General features: G+C 34.2%; 1 protein-coding gene across 4 annotated transcripts in view; it reads left to right on the top strand.

Moving 5' to 3' along the window:
• Positions 1–19,687, top strand: part of LOC149785778 (uncharacterized) — a 148,901-nt gene that overhangs the window by 113,145 nt on the left and 16,069 nt on the right. For all 4 annotated transcript variants that reach the window (XM_089979689.1, XM_089979692.1, XM_089979691.1 and 1 more), the window contains 6 exons: positions 416–535; positions 3,542–3,604; positions 5,121–5,227; positions 6,602–6,779; positions 11,645–11,768; positions 17,795–18,040. In XM_089979689.1, coding sequence (XP_089835815.1) covers positions 416–535; positions 3,542–3,604; positions 5,121–5,227; positions 6,602–6,779; positions 11,645–11,768; positions 17,795–18,040 — 838 coding nt within the window. The remainder of the gene's footprint in view (positions 1–415; positions 536–3,541; positions 3,605–5,120; positions 5,228–6,601; positions 6,780–11,644; positions 11,769–17,794; positions 18,041–19,687) is intronic.

Below are 19,687 nucleotides of genomic sequence, written 5' to 3'. Positions count from 1 at the left end.
TCTGTAGCCTAAATCTGAAACATTGTATCAAAAAAGTTAACACAGAATGTGGCAAAGCAGCTGGTATGTGGCAGTCCACGAAACATCTGCTTTAGTTCATTCAGAAACAAATTTAATCAGCCAAAATATAAAGTGTCTACTATGTGAATATACATGATTTGTTTACAAAATAGTTCCTTATATACTATTGGGCACACATGAGTGCAATATGAAGTGCACACGAGTGCAATATTGTAAAATACTGAATGCTTCTGACAATGTAAAGTTAATGGAGAAAAAAATGAGCATATAATAAGATCATATATTCCAAACAAGTATCAGGCAGTATCACCAAATATTTAACTAGTATAATGCAGTTTGACAGATATTTCAAACTAGTATCATGCAGAAGTTATAATAATTATGTATCTTTCAGCTTTTGGAACACATAGAGAAGAGGCGTGCAATATCATTAGACCATGCTCAAGAACTTATTGCAGCAGCATTTGGAAGACCTTTGCCCAATCCAGGATATACTTTACATATCAAATCTTTGGTAATAAACTCTTTGTTTTTCATGAATTTTGGGAATTTTTAAAGAGTCATTAGGGACCAGTATAGGCTCCACTCAGGTCCCAAACCCAAAGATGAAATCAAATAGTATATATTTTTTTTATCAAACTCTGCCCAGGGCATGAGAACTAGATGACCAGGATGACCATAGGTGCCCTAAATTTTGTTTCCATGTTGATTGCACTCCAGTGGCTGCTCCACTGGTATAACAAAGTTTCCTGCTTTCCAGAGAGCTACCATACTTGATAAATTGTTACAACACCCATGTTGCTCTATTGATTTTTAGTGATTAGTATCTTGTCAGAGATGAACATTTTAATGTAAATAGTTTTGTACTGTTCTATTTAATTACTCTGAAGAAATATCTCTAATCTCCTGTCCAGACCCCATTCAGTCACTCATGTAAAATCTGAATTATTCATGTGTACAAAACACACCCATTGAAGAAAATTTTCTCATTACAGTCAGGCAGAAATAAAGCAAGTTTCCAATTATTAAATACTTTTTAGAAAATTTATCTTTGCTTTTTATTAAGAAGAAAATAAATATTATATATTTAACTTGATTATGTTCTATAGTAATAACTACAGTGTGACCTGCTAAAGTGCACTCCGTTATAACGCGAATTCAGATATAACACAGTCGTAGTGTGGCTCCCTAAATTTTATATACATGCATTTTTCTCACAAACGAACAAAATTCTTTCTGAAAAGTACGCACAAAAACACTTAAAACGTTACCATTTTGGGGAAGAGATCACACATAAATAATACAAAACGATCGTGGAGTGGCTTCTGAAAGTTTATATGTATATTTCTTGTACATGAAAAAAATTCTTCTTAAAAGTACAAAAAATGATGTGTAAAATGTTTTTCTAGGATCGCGTAGGGCTTCTTCAATGTCGCAAACTGCGATTTTATTTTCCTAATTGGTGGAAAAATATAACATCTGGTGATTTTTTTGTTTTTTTGGTGACATTGTTGGCTGTTTAAACTTGCATATACAACCATTGGTTTGGAGTGGAGAAATTTAGAGAGACCCCATGAAAGGAAATCGCAAACCTGATACAAAATGCACTGAAATTTATATATTGATACATAAACAGTTTCTTTGTCCATATTGACAAGCCATCTTAACAGTGCATTGTTATATCATAATCCACTTATGTTGACATCAAGCATGAGTACTGTATGTTGTGAGATATCCGCTTTCTTTTGTTGTTGACATTTCTGGTAGCAGAGATCAAACGGACGAGGCATTATCTCGTAATCTGTCTTTCGATAGAGTTTCGGCCGCTCGCTAGTAATTAACATATTTACATATACTAACATGTGTATGGATGGTATTTAAAATTCCTATTCTTTCCACTCAGAATTAAATCCTTGAGAACACCCACATGTTCTGTACTAATTTTTGTCATCAGACCAGAACACCTACGTCTCTATCGTCCGTTGACCCTTTGTTAAATTGAGTGGAAGGCAGCATCACTCCGCAACCACAAATGTAAAAAAAAAAACTTTTTGGTTTATTCATTAGGCAGGGTGGAAACTGTAACTATGATCAACTAAACGATGGCCAATTCCTTTTTTAAAATGTACCCAAATAAAATAGTTTGCTGAAATTTCAAAGAAAACATTACCTTTGAAGCACCAACTGTTATGAAAACGTACTAAGCAAATGGGAAAAAAAAGTCAGTCTCAATAATGCAATACAATTATTTTATGTTGCCACCACAATAAGAAACAGGCATTTGTTTGGTTCTCTAAAGCTGTCCTTTAGAACTGACTTCAATAGCACATGCATATTTCATCAAGGAAAGCCAACTACAATCTTTAGTAAAAACAAAGAACTTTTCTTCAAAGAAGTCAGTACCAAACTTAAATAAAAGCAATGGAATCTGATGGATTTTTGCATTTTCCAATGTGAGTGGAACATGTTTCCTGTGTTGTGAAAGTTTCCTTTTTGCAGGGAAAAAGTTTGTGCTTATGAATGCTACCAACAGTGGCTTAAAACTCAAACTGACTTTTACCGACTTGGTACGTACTGAAAAGTAAATGTGCTTCATCATTCGTTACATAATTGTGCTATGTTTATCCACTGAATTTAGACCTATATGACCTGTGACAAAATTATTGAATATTTTAAAATCTGAATTTTTTCGATGGAATTATTTTGTGGATTCAATGTATGTGATGAGATTTGCGGGTGAATATACGGTGTTGATACTCTATTCATGCTATAGATAAGAAGTATATATAAGCAATATACACGTATATGTACCAATCCACAGTTCTCTAAATAAAGTAAAATATTATATATGCCTTATCTGTTTTCAGTACAGGTGTATTTCCCATTTAATATGCATCGATTTAAAATGATAACTGTGCCAATGAAGCACGTATTTTACTGCCTGCATTTATTACCAACCCCCTGCAAATTTGTTGGGGTACATGCATCATTTTTCATCATTTCTTCAGCTAAATGACCTGGCTGCTTATTTAAATTTGTATACTGTTATTTTATATTAAAATTTGTATGCTATTGTCATATATTTTATTTAAATTTGTATGCTGTTATTATATATTTTATTGAAATTTGAATGCTATTATTATATATTTAAAATTGTGTGCTATTATATAAAAATTTGTATGCCATTATTATACATTTAAATTTGTATGCCATTATTATACATTTAAATTTGTATGCCATTATTATACATTTAAATTTTATGCCATTATTATACATTTAAATTTGTATGCCATTATTATACATTTAAATTTTATGCCATTATTATACATTTAAATTTGTATACCATTATTATACATTTAAATTTGTATGCCATTATTATACATTTAAATTTGTATGCCATTATTATACATTTAAATTTGTATACCACTATTATACATTTAAATTTGTATGCCATTATTATACATTTAAATTTTATGCCATTATTATACATTTAAATTTGTATGCCACTTATATTCAATAGGATGAAGAAGGGGAAATGGAAGCCATTTTTATCAATCGTCCAGTTGATGCCAGAATGTCCAGTGTAAATATATATATATTGTTTAAATAACTAATATGAATGATACTGTATAAGCCATTGATATAACACTGTATGACCCATTAGGGATATGACCACTCTGGTGGTTTAGTTACATTCTGAGTCAGGAAGTCCAGAATTATGAAGTGTATAGAGAGGATATGTGCTTACTCTGAGTGAATAACATATATTTCATTGAGTGGGTTAAAAACTCATTATTTTCATGAGTGGAGCAAGTAGGTTTCATTTTTATTTTATGCTCAGGTATATTGGCTACCAGTATGCATTACAGATTGAAGTGGCAGATTTTTTAATGTATCATGTATGATAATGTCAGCTGTTTATGTTCTGCCGTATTTAGTCAGCATTTGCACAGAAAATATCACTGGAGTTGTCTGCTGAATGGTCATATTTAATACTAGATTTTGTAAGAGTCATTCACAAGTTTCATAATTTTGTGGTTATAATGTTATCAATGTTTATTGACAGGCAGTGAAAAAGTTTTATTAATATTTCACTCCAGTGAAATATCAAGATTATTTTTCTCAGAAAAATCAGTAATTCATAACTTAAAATAGCAGAATAAAAGAGTTGCTAGAATCACTGATATTTATAAGCTTTTGTTTCCTTGGTTCTTTAGGGATCATGGTGCATCTCAAACTAAAACTTTCACAAGTTCTATATTGGATGTTGTATGAAAAAACATTTGCTTCAGCAAAAAATAAAAAACATGAATCATCATTAGATCCAGAGATATAGGAAATTTCCAAGTAAAGTAGAAAGAAAAAGTTGAAGAATGGTTCCAATTTTGGGTGCTTTGAGTTTTGTAAAGTCATAAACATGAGAGAGTTATTTAGGTGATGCCAAGTATTCAAGTAACTGATGTTTGACCTATGGAAGTTTTTCTGCATTAAGATTTCAATTAACTGATGTTTGACTTACGGAGGTTTTACTGCAAAAAGCAAATTATCTGTTTTAGATTGAAAGTTTTATGAAAAGATTTTGCAGGGTGAATGGATTAGATTTAGCAGGGTAAATATAGAGATTTAACAGGTGGAGAAATGAGATTTAGCTGGGTGAATGTAGAGATTTAACAGGTGGAGAGATGAGATTTATCAGGGTGAGTGAGCGATTTAATAGGTGGAAAGATTAGATTTAGCTGGGTGAGTGAGCAATTTAACAGGTGGAGAGATTAGATTTAGCTGGGTGAATGTAGAGATTTAACAGGTGGAGAGATGAGATTTAGCTGGGTGAATGGAGAGATTTAACAGGTGGATGGTTGAGGTTTAGCAGGGCGAATAGAGATATTTAACAGGTGGATGGCTGAGATTTAGCAGGGTGAATATATGGATGAGATTCAGCTGGATGAATGGTTGAAATTTATCAGAGTGGGTGGGTGGATTAGAGATTTAATGGTGAGTGAATGGAGAGATGGTAAAGACTTAATTGGTGAGAATAGTGCCAGAAATCTGCTGATTTGCTTCAAAATATTAGTTTGTGTATTTGTGTGCCTTTGTTTCAGGTAAACCGGGAATGTCTCCTGACTAATTTAGGAGTGGACAAGTTGATCAAAGTTTTCTCTTGTATACTGTTGGAAAGAAGCGTCCTTTTTGCTGCCAAACATTTAGGGTTAGTATCTTCCTGTAAATTTTAAAACTGGCCTCGACAGAATGCTGTATTTTAGATAGAACTATGAAGAAGGATTTGCAAATGAAAGTTCTGTACGTATTTAGTCACATATCTGAATATCAATGTCATAGCGTTCCCATGCATAAAGGTTATAGCCATCCATAGCCATTCCAAACATAAGGATCATAGCCATCCCAAGCATAAAGGTTAAAGCCATCCATAGCATAAAGGTCATAGCTGTCCCAATTATAAAGGGTATAACAATTCCAAGCATAAAGGTCATAGCCATCCCAAGCATAAAGGTCATAACCATCTCAAGCATAAAGGTCATAGCAGTCCCACTTATAAAGGTTATAGCCATCCCAAGCATTAAGGTCATAGCCATCCCAAGCATTAAGGTCATATCCATCCCAAGTAGAAAGGTCATAGTCATTCCAGACATAAAGGCCATAGCTGTCCCAAACATAAAGGTTATAACCATCCCAAGCAAAAAGACCATAGCTGCCCCAAACATAAAAGTCATAGCTTTCCCAAGCATAATGGTCATAGCCATCTGAAGCATAATGGTCATATCCATTACAAGCATAAAGGTCATAGCCATCCCATGCATTAAGGTCATAGCCACCCCAAGCATAAAGGTTATAGCCATCCCAAGCATAAAGGTCATTGCCATCCCAAGCATAAAAGTGGTATTGATCCCATGCATAAAGGTCATAACCATCCAAAGAATATATGTCATAGCCATCCGAAGCATAAAGCTAATAACCATCCCAACCATAAAGGTCGTAGCCATCCCAAGCATGAAGGACATAGCCATCTGAAGTAGAAAGGTCATAGCCTTCTCAAGCATAAAGGTCATAGCCATCCTAAGCAGGAAGGTCATAGCCATTCAAAGTGTAAAGGGGATAGCCATCCAAAGCATAAATGTCAGAGCTGTTGCAAGCATAAATGTCATAGAAACCCCAAGCATAAAGGAGATAGCCATCCCAAATATAAAGATCATAGTGTACCAACTGTAAAACTTCAAGTGTAAAGGTGATAGCCATTTTAGTGATAAAGGTCATAGGTGTTGCAAACATAAAGTCATAAAAATCCGAAACGTAAAGGTCATAGCCATCCCCAAACATAAAGGTCATAGCCCTCCCAAGCATAAAGGTTGTATCAGACAAATGATATAATGAACTAGATGATGACATAATGATTTTAATTCCAACTATGTTTTCAGAAAATGAAAAATAATTCAACAAATAATGGAATAGAACAAAAGGGTTTTAAAAATAATAAATACAGGAAGTACTTTGTTATGTGTTCTCTAATAGAATAATGCTTATTACTTACATTCAAGCTAAATTATTCATTTTATTGTTATCATAGAGTGCTTTCACCAACAATCCATGCTTTGGCTTCACTGCTGTATCCATTTTCCTGGCAACACACATTCATCCCAGTGCTTCCCTCCCAGATGATAGATGTGGTCTGCTCCCCTGTTCCATACATAATTGGCATCACATCCTCACAGCTACAGAAGGCTCTCAGTCTGCCCATTGAGGAGGTATGGTAACCAGTGTTGGCATTTAGAGAGGGATGACATGTTTAAAGCTTAAGGTAGAAGACTACATATGACTGGATGAGCAGGTTACATCATTCAAACATAAAAAAAACAACCTTGCATCATGATGCAACATAGAAGTGTAGGAAAAGATATCCATTGAGTTCCTATCTAAAATTATGGACTTTTTTCATTTTCAAATTGCAGCATATTAAAAATTAAGTAGACAGAGGTGTACTAGCTTTGTGGTACATACCGTCTATACTTGCTTATAAGTCAAGTCTAACTGGAAACAACATAGCTCATGATGTGCCACATCAAAATGCACCTGCAGGTCAGGGTCTATGGGTATTTTTACACACTCCTAACTGATTGCATAGACCCAGATCTGCCTGCATATTATGTGATGGCAGATCTGGGTCCATGCAATTTGCGGACCTGCCCACTCTTATGACTTTGCCATTAGTCTTACCAAAATGACCCTTATAATATATAGATTTACAGAATTAATGCTGAGATTATTTGAATTTGATTGTTTGCAGTAAAATCCAGATACTGGCTTGTGCGTGTTTGATTTGGATCTTGGTTTCATATTAGATTTAGTGTAATTGGTCAGGGAACCAGATTATCTCTGCCATAGTACCTCAGATGCTCTAAACTGCATGTATTTTATAATGGAAAACTAATGCGTGATGAAGCTATTGCTTTTTTTTTGATGGTCCAAAATGTGACATGTCAGGCAAAAAGGACAATATTAAAATATTTTAATAGTACAGAAGAATAAAAGGAAATATTCAGATTCTTGGGGAAAAAGTCAGGAAGGACAACAATTGCTTTTAGCAGACATCATGTGTTGTTTTGAATATGTCTCATGGCAGGAAAGATGATTGTCATTGCCATGTGAATTTTTGTTTTTTAAGGATTATCTCAAGTTAAGAGTTGCCAAGAAGCCACTGAGCTTTGTAGAGTTTGGAATTGCAGTTTGTAAAACTGTGCTGGACGTAATAAATGTTAAACATAAACTTTACAAACTTTTGAGTTGATTTAATGTTGCCATTGCAGAATCAGTTTTCAGTCACACTTTTGTGGACTTTTAAATGCATGTTTTCCAGCTTGACCATGGCAGTACATTATATTTTTATACACTTTACTGAAAACTGGTTCAACTTATGGTGAAAAAAAATTGACTACCTTGCTGAAAATGTCTTGTTAGGTTTGGCAGGTCTGAGTTCCAGTTGGACTCGTCTTAAAAGTGAGTATATATGATATGTCATTGAATGCATACACAAATTTGCTCCCCATGCCCAAGTTTTCATAATAATACAATATTAGTAAGTAACAGGTAAATTTAAGTAATATTATGTCAAAATATGAATTACTTAGCAATAAGAGTGAGGATTTCTGAAGCACATAAATTTTATTTTTGACTAGTTCCTCAATCAGATATGACAAATGTTATATGGTGTACAGTATATACTCACAAAATCGACCAGATGTATTTTATATCCACGATGCAGAATTTTGCATTAACCTCAGAGTAGAATTATTACATTTAAATATCAAACTTAAGAATATTAAAAATGTATTGATACTTAAATTTATTATTAATTATCATAACAACAGATCATAATGGGAAGTTAATTACAGTGGTCACCAGCTTATAAGGCCACCTCTTTTGCACAGAAAAGTGGCCTTATAAGCAGTCATAATGGATGTCTGAGTAGCATCATTTTGTGGAGGAGTAGCATTAACAAATCGGCTATAACAGATGGACAGAAAACTGACAATGAGAGCTCTTCTGGTCAGTGACCAGTGATGCTAACAATTGTGTGACAGTTGATGGCTTACCTATCATATATTACAAAATTTATCTGAAACAACAACCAAGTTGTTACAAAAAGTGTAAGATGTTGACAACTTTTCTCAGTTAAGATGGAAACTGTTTAGCTAAATAAAAAGAGGGAGAGTTCTTTGATCATTGCTGAGAAATCTAATTTGTTTTTGCTACTCCTCCAAAACTACGAAAAGGATTGAAACTTTATACACACACATTCACCCCATGGTCTGGTTGGTTCTGAATGAAAATGGTGTTACTCAGACATCCAGTATGACTGCCACAGTGGCCATATTGAAAATCTTGTTATTGCTATTCTTCCTGAATGCATGGTGATATCAACATGTAATATTCACTGAAATACCACTTATGACAACTACTTGCTCCTGAATAAAAATGGTGCTGATCGGATGTCTGGTAGGGCCACCACGGCAGCCGTCATGAAAATCTTGTTTATCACAACTTCTGAAGAGAAAGCCATATTGACATGTGATTTTCATCAAAAGACTTCTTATGATGTCTAGTTGGTCCTAAATGAAAATGGTGCCAGTCGGACATCAGATATGTCCACCACACAGCAGCCATCTTGAAATGTATGTTATCAATATGGCTTCTAAATGGAAAGATATATTAACGTGAGGTTTTCACTAAATGAAAATGGTGCCCATCTGATGTTCATTATGGCTGAAAGTCTTATTGCTACTCCACCAGAATTGAAAACGTATAGACCTGGGATTTACACCAAAGACTTTTTATGATGTCTGGTTTGTCCTAAATGAAAATGGTGCTAATCTGAGGACCAGTATATTGAAGTTCTTGTTACCATTACTCCACCTGAATGGAAAGTCAGGATATTTCGCCAGAAGACTCTTTATGATATCTAGTTTATCCTAAATGAAATTAGTGGTATCTAATATAGCTATCACAGTGGCCAGCTTGAAAATCTTGTCACCACTTCTCCAGAATGAATGGTCACATCAGCACGATTTTTCAGTAAAAAACTTCTTTTAATGTTTTGTTGATCCAAAATGAAACAGTGCTGATCTGACATTCAATGGCCATTTGGGAAGTCATGTATTTGCTACAGCTCTTAAATGGATAGTCATTGGACATGCAGTTACCATCTGAAATATTGTGTCTAGTTGGACCTGAATAAAAGTCATTAACCCTCAATATGGCTGCTATGGTGGCTATCTTGAATATATTAACTCTACTCCTCTAAAATGGATGGCTATTTCAATATGGGGTTTTCACCAATAGACTTCTTATGATATCTAGTTGGTCCTAACTGAAAATGGTTTCAGTCATACACTGACTATGGCTGCCATGATGGATGGCTTCAAAATTTTGTTGTCACTGTTCTCCCTGTATAGATGATCATTATTACATAGGGTTTTCGCCAGAAAACTTCTAATGATGTCTACTTTGTCCTAAATGAAAATGGTACCAATCTGATATCCTTCATGTCCACCACAGCAGCTAATTTGAAAATCTTGTTATCAGTGAAAAATATCAGAGATGTTTTCAGCACTTGTGGTTAAAATGGAGAAGTGGTCTTGAATTCCAGGAAATTCATTTTTCCCAGTAGACAGAGATTCTGTTAGACTTACGCCACTACTGGTACTTTGTACTGGCAAGGACAGAAAAAGTTGGCACAAGGCCAAATTTTACTGGTACAAATGTTATTCAGCCAATATTATCAATGCATCATTCACATAAAGTAACAAAAGATTATGTTGCAAACAATTCATGAAAGAAAGAAATGAAATTTGTTCCTGACCTGTTACAGGTGCTGTGTTAATATGTCACAAATCAACACCATAATGGTAAAGCAATCCATAGTCCAAGCTTCCTATGACCCTTCCCACCCAATTTTACATATTTTTACATTTATGTTAGGGTGTGGGATCAGAACCAATTGCCTTATTGAAAAGTTAGAATTCACCACAGTGGCATGGTTGTGGAATCGTATAGCTGCTTACTTGTGGGCATATCAAGCTTAAATGAACTTAAATCAAGCCATACTTGCATGAAATGGATAGAATTTTTTTTTTCTTTTCTTAAAAATAGTGATTATAATATTCATTACATCTTTAATCCACTGACAGGTGAGACAAAACTCCAGCATTTATGAAATTTGACCTGGTACTAATTGCATTGCTTGTCACATGACTTATCAAATTTTGCAACTTGTATGTTCTGAGGTCCAATATTCATGTGATATCAATAACAAACCCATTTCCAATTTTGGTGAACCAAAATATTTGAAAGAACTGAGTGAAAGTCAGAAATGTTTATTTTAAAAAAACCTGAAGCATTACTTAATTTCTCAGCGTATTTATTCTGAAAACTATTACCAGAAACCTGTCACTGTCACAACAACCTGGAGAAAACCAGTTTCATCGGTCAGAGAATATATGTCAATGTGATAATCACTTGATACAAACAAAAACATCACTGACAAATGCTCTGTACTTCATGAATTTGACTTTCTCCAGGTGGTGGTGAATTCCAACTTTTCGATAGCCATTTGACCCCAACCTCACACTCCAGCATAAATGTTAAAATATTTAAAATGGGGTGGGAAGGGTCAGAGGAAACTAAGATTTTGTAAGCCCATTCCACTATTGTCACTCTGTCACCATTTTAATTCACGCACATTTAATAACTTTGGTTGAGAGTTCACTTATAAAGTAAATAGTTACGGTGTTTACATGTACTGAACTAGATGTCATGCCGACTTGAACTGAACAACACTGTGTTTCTTGGCAGTTACCATTGTCACCTTAGTAATTATTGATGGCAATAATAGGCAGTAAATTATCAAAAGTTACAAAACTTTACAGCAGGAATAATTGGATTACTTACCTCTTTCTTTGGAAAATAGTTACTTTATTGGCAAGTTGGTGGGTGGTCACTGGTCAGGTGGGCCATTCAAGGAGGGGACCCATAGCAATATACATTGTGATTCAGAAAATTGTTTTCAAGTTAGAGTAGTTGATATTTATCTGTGTGATTCCCTTTATTATTACAGTTGTTGGTTGTGGATTTAGACAAGAAGACATTACTGAGGACCCATGGTGATGAAGGCACACTTATACCGAAGAAGATGCAGAAAGCCTTAAAAAGTGCATTAAATATGTATAAAATTGATGCAGGTAACTAGCACTCCTTGCACTTATTTCTAATTGCTACACTCCCCACCCACCCCACCCCTTTCTATTGGGAAATACAATCCCTTTCTTGAAACATATTAATTTTTGTCATTCAGCCAGTTCTGTTCATGGATTTTAAAACTATACATGCATTCCATAAAGCTGAATAATTTATACATTTGTCATTCTTTTGAGGCTTTTTAAATATGGGGGGGGGATATATCTATCACTATGTCTGTCTGTCCTTGAACAGTTTTGCTTTTGAGCATAGGAGTCAAACCATTCAAGATATCTTTACGAAAATTGGTACACATTTTAGACTAGTGGTGTGCATGTGTGCCTTTGCTATTTAGATTTATTGGTACACATTTTAGACTAATGGTGTGCATGTGTGCCTTTGCTATTTATATTTATTGGTACACATTTTAGACTAGTGGTGTGCATGTGTGCCTTTGGCTATTTTATAGTTCTTGGTACAAATAATAGACTAGTGGTGTTTATGTGTGCCCTTTGCTATTTATATTTATTGGTACACATTAGACTAGTGGTGTACATGTGTGTCTTTTGCTATTTATAGTTCTTGGTACAGATATTAGACTACTGGTGTACATGTGTGCCTTTTGCTGTTTATAGTTCTTGGTACACATATTAGACTAGTGGTGTACATGTGTGACTGCTATTTATAGTTCTTGGTACACATATTAGACTACTGGTGTACATGTGTGCCTTTTGCTGTTTATAGTTCTTGGTACACATATTAGATTAGTGGTGTACATGTGTGCCTTTTGCTGTTTAGAGTTTTTGGTACAGATATTAGACTAGCAGTTTACATGTGTGCCCTTTGCTATTTCTAGTTGTTGGTACACATATTAGACTAGTGGACAGGTGTACATGTGTGCCCTTTGATATTTATAGTTCTTGGTACAGATATTAGACTTCTTGTGTAGATGTGTGCCTTTTGCTATTTTTACAATTCTTGGTAGAGATATTAACCTAGTGGTCTTAATGTGCCCTTTCTTATTTATAATTCTTAGTAGACATGTTAGAATAGTGGTCTAGATGTGTGCCCTTTGCTATTTACAATTCTTAGTACAGATAAAAGATTAGTGGTCTAGATGTGTGCCCTTTGCTATTTGCAATTCTTAGTACAGATAAAAGATTAGTGGTCTAGATGTGTGCCCTTTGCTATTTATAATTCTTAGTACAGATAAAAGATTAGTGGTCTAGATGTATGCCCTTTGCTATTTGCAATTCTTAGTACAGATAAAAGATTCTAGATGTGTGCCTTTTGCTATTTATAATTCTTAGTACAGATAAAAGATTAGTGGTCTAGATGTGTGCCCTTTGCTATTTGCAATTCTTAGTACAGATACAAGATTAGTGGTCTAGATGTGTGCCTTTTGCTATTTATAATTCTTGGTACAGATATTAGTCTAGTGGTCTTAATGTGCCCTTTATAATTTACAATTCTTGGTACACATATTAAACTAGTGGTGTACATGTGTGCCATTTGCTATTTATAATTCTTGGTACAGATATTAAACTAGTGGTCTTACTGTGCCCTTTGCTGTTTATGATTCTTCGTACATATATTAGACTAGTGGTCTTAATGTGCCCTTTGCTATTTATAATTCTTGGTACACATATTAGACTAGTGGTCTTAATGTGCCCTTTGCTATTTATGATTCTTGGTACACATATTAAACTAGTGGTCTTAATGTGCCCTTTGCTATTTTATGATTCTTGGTACATGTACACAGATTAGTGGTCTTAATGTGCTCTTTGCTATTTATAATTCTTGGTACAGATATTAGACTAGTGGTCTGAATGTGCCCTTTGCTATTTTATGATTCTTGGTACACATATTAGACCAGTGGTCTTAATGTGCCCTTTGCTATTTATAATTCTTGGTACACATATTAGACTAGTGGTCTTAATGAGCCCTTTGCTATTTATAATTCTTGGTACACATATTAGACTAGTGGTCTTAATGTTCCCTTTGCTATTTATGATTCTTGGTACATGTACACATATTAGATTAGTGGTCTTAATGTGCCCTTTGCTATTTATAATTCTTGGTACACATATTAGACTAGTGGTCTTAATGTGTCCTTTGCTATTTATATTTCTTGGTACACATATTAGACTAGTGGTCTGAATGTGCCCTTTGCTATTTATGGTTCTTGGTACACAAATTAGACTAGTGGTCTACATGTGGCTTTTGTTTCAGTTTCATTAATTGTCAAGCCTACTGGCAGAAACTCAACAAAGCGATCACTTTGACATCTTTGTGCATGCCTATCAGTCTAACACTACATCCATCCATTGTATATCCATCCATCCACACACTAGGTAGAAGTCAATGCTATTTATTTATTTTTCTAGCTAAATAAAAGGTGGGATTAACAAAAATGTAGTCTTTTGTTTTAATGTTCTGGTCTATTTGTCCACACATCTATTCATTATCTATACTTTTGTTTACAGGGCAAAACTCCAAAACTGTTTAGATATCTATGTGAAATCTGGTACACATATTAGATTTGGGATGTAGATGTGCCTTTTGCTATTTTCAATTCTTCAGTTTCAATGGTTTTAATGTTTTTATCCATTTGTCTGTTCATCTTTCCATCCACCATTCTCATTTCAGGAGCAAAGTTTGACAAATTATTCTGTCTCCTAGCAGACATTCTGACACAGATGGGGATGTAGGTAGTTCCCTACCCCAGTATGTTTAATGGGGAGATATAGCTCTTGTTATGTCTGCATGTCTGTTATGTCCATCTGTCTGTTTATCAGTTTCCAGTGTATAACTCTCAAATTTGTGCATATTTCAACCATAGTACATGTATCAAGAAAGTAGGACACAGGTATCTTTTGATGCAAGTCAAATCTGTCACTTGCAGACAGCCATTGGTTTATGAATAAATATACTGCATGGAAAACCATTATCATTATTATTATTATGAATATTATTTTTGTTATTATCAATTGATTTAGTTTAGTGCACTACTGAACAAAATTGTCAAATACAGATGAATCTTGTTCTCTTTGAAACTTATGTTACACACATGATCACTATATCCTGCTCACTTGATCCATCCGATAAACCCAGTCATCACTGATTCTTGATATAAAATCAACGATCTTTGTTTAAGTGCACCATGACAAAATGCTAACTTCACTAAAGGGACTTTGGCTTAAATATTCAGTTATTGATGAATTTGAACTGACTGTTATTATTGAAAAAGTGAGATTTAATCATTTTGTACCATGAATCAAGTGAAGGAAGTATTTCTCACAGTTTATGAGATGAAAATTTGTTTCATAGCCCCATAAAATTGCAATAGTGCAACAGTAATTGCATATATAGCAAAAAAATACCATGGTACTTCTGGAATTATAATTGAGACAAATATGCGCATTTATATTTAAATGAAAAAAGGAAAGTCTGAGTCATAAAATGTGTTTCTTAAATGATTGTTCAGTTCATAGTTTGTTGTTTCTTTAATGGTTGTTCCGTTCATAATTTTTTGTTATTTTACTATTCTGTTCATAATATTTGGTTACCTTACTATTCTGTTCATAATATTTGGTTACCTTACTATTCTGTTCATAATTTTTGGTTACCTTACTATTCTGTTCATAATTGATGATTGTTCTGCTCCTTATTTATCGAATAATATAGCCATTTATTGTCTTTCCCTTTTTTTGAGAGAAATGCAAGACTTAGTGATGCCGGTATTGGCAACATGTTTTTGTGCAAGCCAATTTTAAAGTTTTTGTGCAAGCCAATTTTAAAGTTTTTGTACTAGCCAATTTTAAAGTTTTTGTGCAAGCTAGTTGTACAGTTTTGTGTGTGCTGCTAATGTTAAAGTTTTTGTACTAGCCAATTTTAAAGCTTTGAAGTTTTTGTACTAGCCAATTTTAAAGTTTTAAAGTTTTTGTACTAGCCAATTTTAAAGTTTTAAAGTTTTTGTACTAGCCAATTTTAAAGTTTTAAAGTTTTTGTACTAGCCAATTTTAAAGCTTTGAAGTTTTTGTACTAGCCAATTTTAAAGCTTTAAAGTTTTTGTGCAAGCCAGTTTTACAGGTTTTTTTTGCAAGCCAATGTTAAAGTTTTTGTGTATCCAGTTTTAAAGTTTTTATGCAAGCTCACAACTTTAACAAAGGAAACATAGCATTCCATGAAACCATCGTACTTTTGTGCTGTTATAATTGAATATTTGCCTCTGTACATGCTTGAAGTAACATTTTTTATGTAATATTAAAGACTGTTAAATCTGTTTGATAATGTTATCATTACATTATTCCTTTTTAAGAGATGGTTTTTCATTGGATTGTTATTATTACCTTGTTTTGTTCGAGATATGGTTTCTTATTGGATTGTTATTATTAACTTGAATTTTTACCACTCTGTTGGCCTAGTGGTTAGAGCATCCACCTCAGATGCAGGAGGTTGCGGGTTCGAACCCCAGCCGAGTCATACCAAAGACTTATAATAATGGTTCTAACATCTGCATTGCTAGGTGCTCAGCATTAAGAGGTTAGTGTTAGGACTGCTCAGCCTTGTGTCAGGATAATGTAACTTGGTGGGACATGATACTACATGTCTATGACATGATGCCCCAGTGCTATAGACATCACTATAAACTGCCACACTGCAGACATCATAGTGATATGACTGAAATTTTTTCAAAGTTACATTAAAAATCCAAATCACACACACACCTTGTTACTTTGAAGGATGGTTTTTTATTGGATTATTATTATTATTACATGATTTCTTTGAGAGATGGTTTTTCATTGGATGCACATCATTTTATTTTTGATATTTCTAAATGTCACATGGTCATTCTTCATATCACATGGTGATATATGATATCATGAACTTGAGTTCTTAGCATCATGCAGTTGAAATGGCATTTGTACATTCTAAAGCACTTGAAATGGCATTTGTACATTCTAAAACTGGTTGAAATGGCATTTGTACATTCTAAAACAGGTTGAAATGTCATTTGTACAGTTCTAAAACTGGTTGAAGTGGCATTTGTACATTCTAAAGCTGGTTGAAATGGCATTTGTACATTCTAAAGCAGGTTGAAATGGCATTTGTACATTCTAAAACAAGTTGAAATGGCATTTGTACATTCTAAAGCAGGTTGAAATGGCATTTGTACATTCTAAAGCACTTGAAATGGCATTTGTACATTCTAAAGCAGGTTGAAATGGCATTTGTACATTCTAAAGCACTTGAAATGGCATTTGTACATTCTAAAACAGGTTGAAATGGCATTTGTACATTCTAAAGCAGGTTGAAATGGCATTTGTACATTCTAAAGCAGGTTGAAATGGCATTTGTACATTCTAAAGCACTTGAAATGGCATATGTACATTCTAAAACAGGTTGAAATGGCATTTGTACATTCTAAAGCACTTGAAATGGCATTTGTACATTCTAAAACAGGTTGAAATGGCATTTGTACATTCTAAAGCAGGTTGAAATGGCATATTAAATCATGTTCCCTACTAATTTTACCTTTATTAACTCATGTTCCCTATTCAGTTTTACCTTACCGTATTTACTTGCTTACAAGTCCAACTGCAAACTGCACAGACCCAAATTTGCCATTGCATAATGCACCAGCAGGTCTGGGTCTGTGCAGTTAGGAGTAATCAGTTGAACAAACAACATAGACCCTGATCTGTAGGTGCATTATGCTGTGGCAGATAATAATCTTTGTTGTTTGCAGTTGGACTCGACTTATAAGCAAGTATATATGGTAATTGCATCATGTGCCAAAACTTCTTCAGTTCTAGTGTCTTTTGCTACTCAGTTTTTTATTGTGGTTACTAATTATCATCTGTAGATACTCTGGCTACCCATTAAAGTCCATAGATTGGTCATTTTTATTGTTAGCAGTATTTCAAGTGCAAAAGTTCTCACTGTTTTAAGGTTACAGTAATTAAGAGCTAGTTTTCTTCATGTTTGAATATACCTTAATGAGATTGTTTCATTTGAAAACTCACAGATGCCAAAAGCTGTCAAAGTCTGATGATCTCAGAGGCATTTGTCCGTTTCTTCCTGGAAGCAGTAGGACACTATGGGGATTATATCACTTTACAAAATGGACAGCCCAAATTCAACAAAGAGGAGTTCATATCAAATGCTCCCTCCCCAGCCTTCAAACAGCTTTTAGAATGGTTTACTGAAACTCAGATGTTTGAAGTGTTTATCAGCACTCAGTTGGAGAAAAAAGACTGGGGAAGCACTATAGGTATGTATTTGTGGATACATTATCATCTGCTGGTTATGTTCCAAGATGATGCTATACTTAAATTTGTTTTTTGCAAACTCTAATGAAGCAAAATTTAGGTTATACAAAATGAATGATTAAAGTCTGACTTGTATCAGGTAATTTTGTTTTGCTGTTATCATCATTCAGGGATGGTCCTGGCTTTTAAAAAGCTGTCGCCAAAAAAATCGCCAACCTCAATATTTTGTCGCCAATTTTCAAAAAATGTCGCCAGAACAAGAAGTGTACATTTTTTCAAGTGTTAATTTAGTCTATTAATTTAACAAGCAATGAAAATTACAAAAGATGGGTTAGTTAATACTCTAATTACAACAAGCATTAACAAAATGTTACAAAGTGTTACATGAATATCCGTCACGATTTTAGGGCTGCCCACTTGTTTCAGAGTCTAATTTTTCACATCTGTACATGCTGATTCTGCTGATTCTCATTAAATTCTCGAGAGATGAGATGCAGAATTTATTTCTGATGTCTGTTTTTATGAGGTTCATCTTACTGAATCCACGTTCATAGTCTACAGTGCTGACAGGTGACACCAGTAGTCTCTCAGCAAACCCCCCCCCCCATTGCTAGCTTCACAAAGCTTGTAGTGAATTGCTTCCTAAAATCCCAAGAATGATCACTGAATGCTCTATAAATTTTCTCGACAAGCAAAATAGGATCTCCATTCCCAAGAATGAAACTTACATGAGTCAACACCTGGCAATATTGGACCGTATATATAAGCATAAATTCACACCCAATTTAGTGATTCTTTCACTCCTGTATTTTGAGAAAAAAATAATTATTATTAATTATGCAAAACTGTTTCGTTTGTTTTTTTGGCTATTTCTTGTTGTGGAGTTTAAGTCTCTGCAGCGGTAACACGGCTTGATGGCAAAAGGAAAAGATCAATGAGTAAAATGCTGTACTGGCGACAGATATAATTGTGATTGAGATTTTTTCCATTTGCTTTGTATTTATACACAGTAGTTGGTACTTCAAAGGTTATCAGTTTTCTATGAAGGTTCAGCAAAACTATTGTATTGGTATATGTAAAAAAAACCCAAAAAACAGAAGGATTAGCCATTCAGTTAATTGTATCTGTTCTATTCGTGTCTTCAGAAGTCGGTCAGTTGTAGGTATAGTTCGGTAGCAAGATTGACTGTATCACAGCATACAGTACTCAGCCCAGATGTCAGGATAAGCAGATTATGATGTAACAATGCACCGTAAAGATGGGGTTGTCAATACGAACAAAGGATCGTTTGTGTAACAGATTGATTCCAATGCATTGCTTTGTCAAGTTTGTGGCCTCCTTTCATTCTCCCTTTTAATTTATCCAGTCCAAATCCATGATTGTATGTACAAATTAAATAACCAAAAAGTCTGTCGCCAAAAAAATCGCCAAATGGGATATTTTTGTCGCCAATAAGGAAAAAAAATCGCAATTTGCGACATTGGCGAAGCCCAGGACGATCCCTGTCATTCATTTTATTTTCCATCCTTTTCCAGGTCTTATTTCAACCATTCATATTTGCTTTCGCTGGATTTATGGTACTTTCTCACTTTTTTCACTTGTTTATATTTCTGATTGTAATTTTGCTAGTTGTCATGTAATTTCTAACA

The sequence above is a fragment of the Sinohyriopsis cumingii genome, chromosome 13, assembly GCF_028554795.1.
Source record: "Sinohyriopsis cumingii isolate HCF-2022 chromosome 13, ASM2855479v2, whole genome shotgun sequence".
NCBI lineage: Eukaryota > Metazoa > Mollusca > Bivalvia > Unionida > Unionidae > Sinohyriopsis > Sinohyriopsis cumingii.
This window is presented reverse-complemented; position numbering and strand designations above follow the sequence as displayed.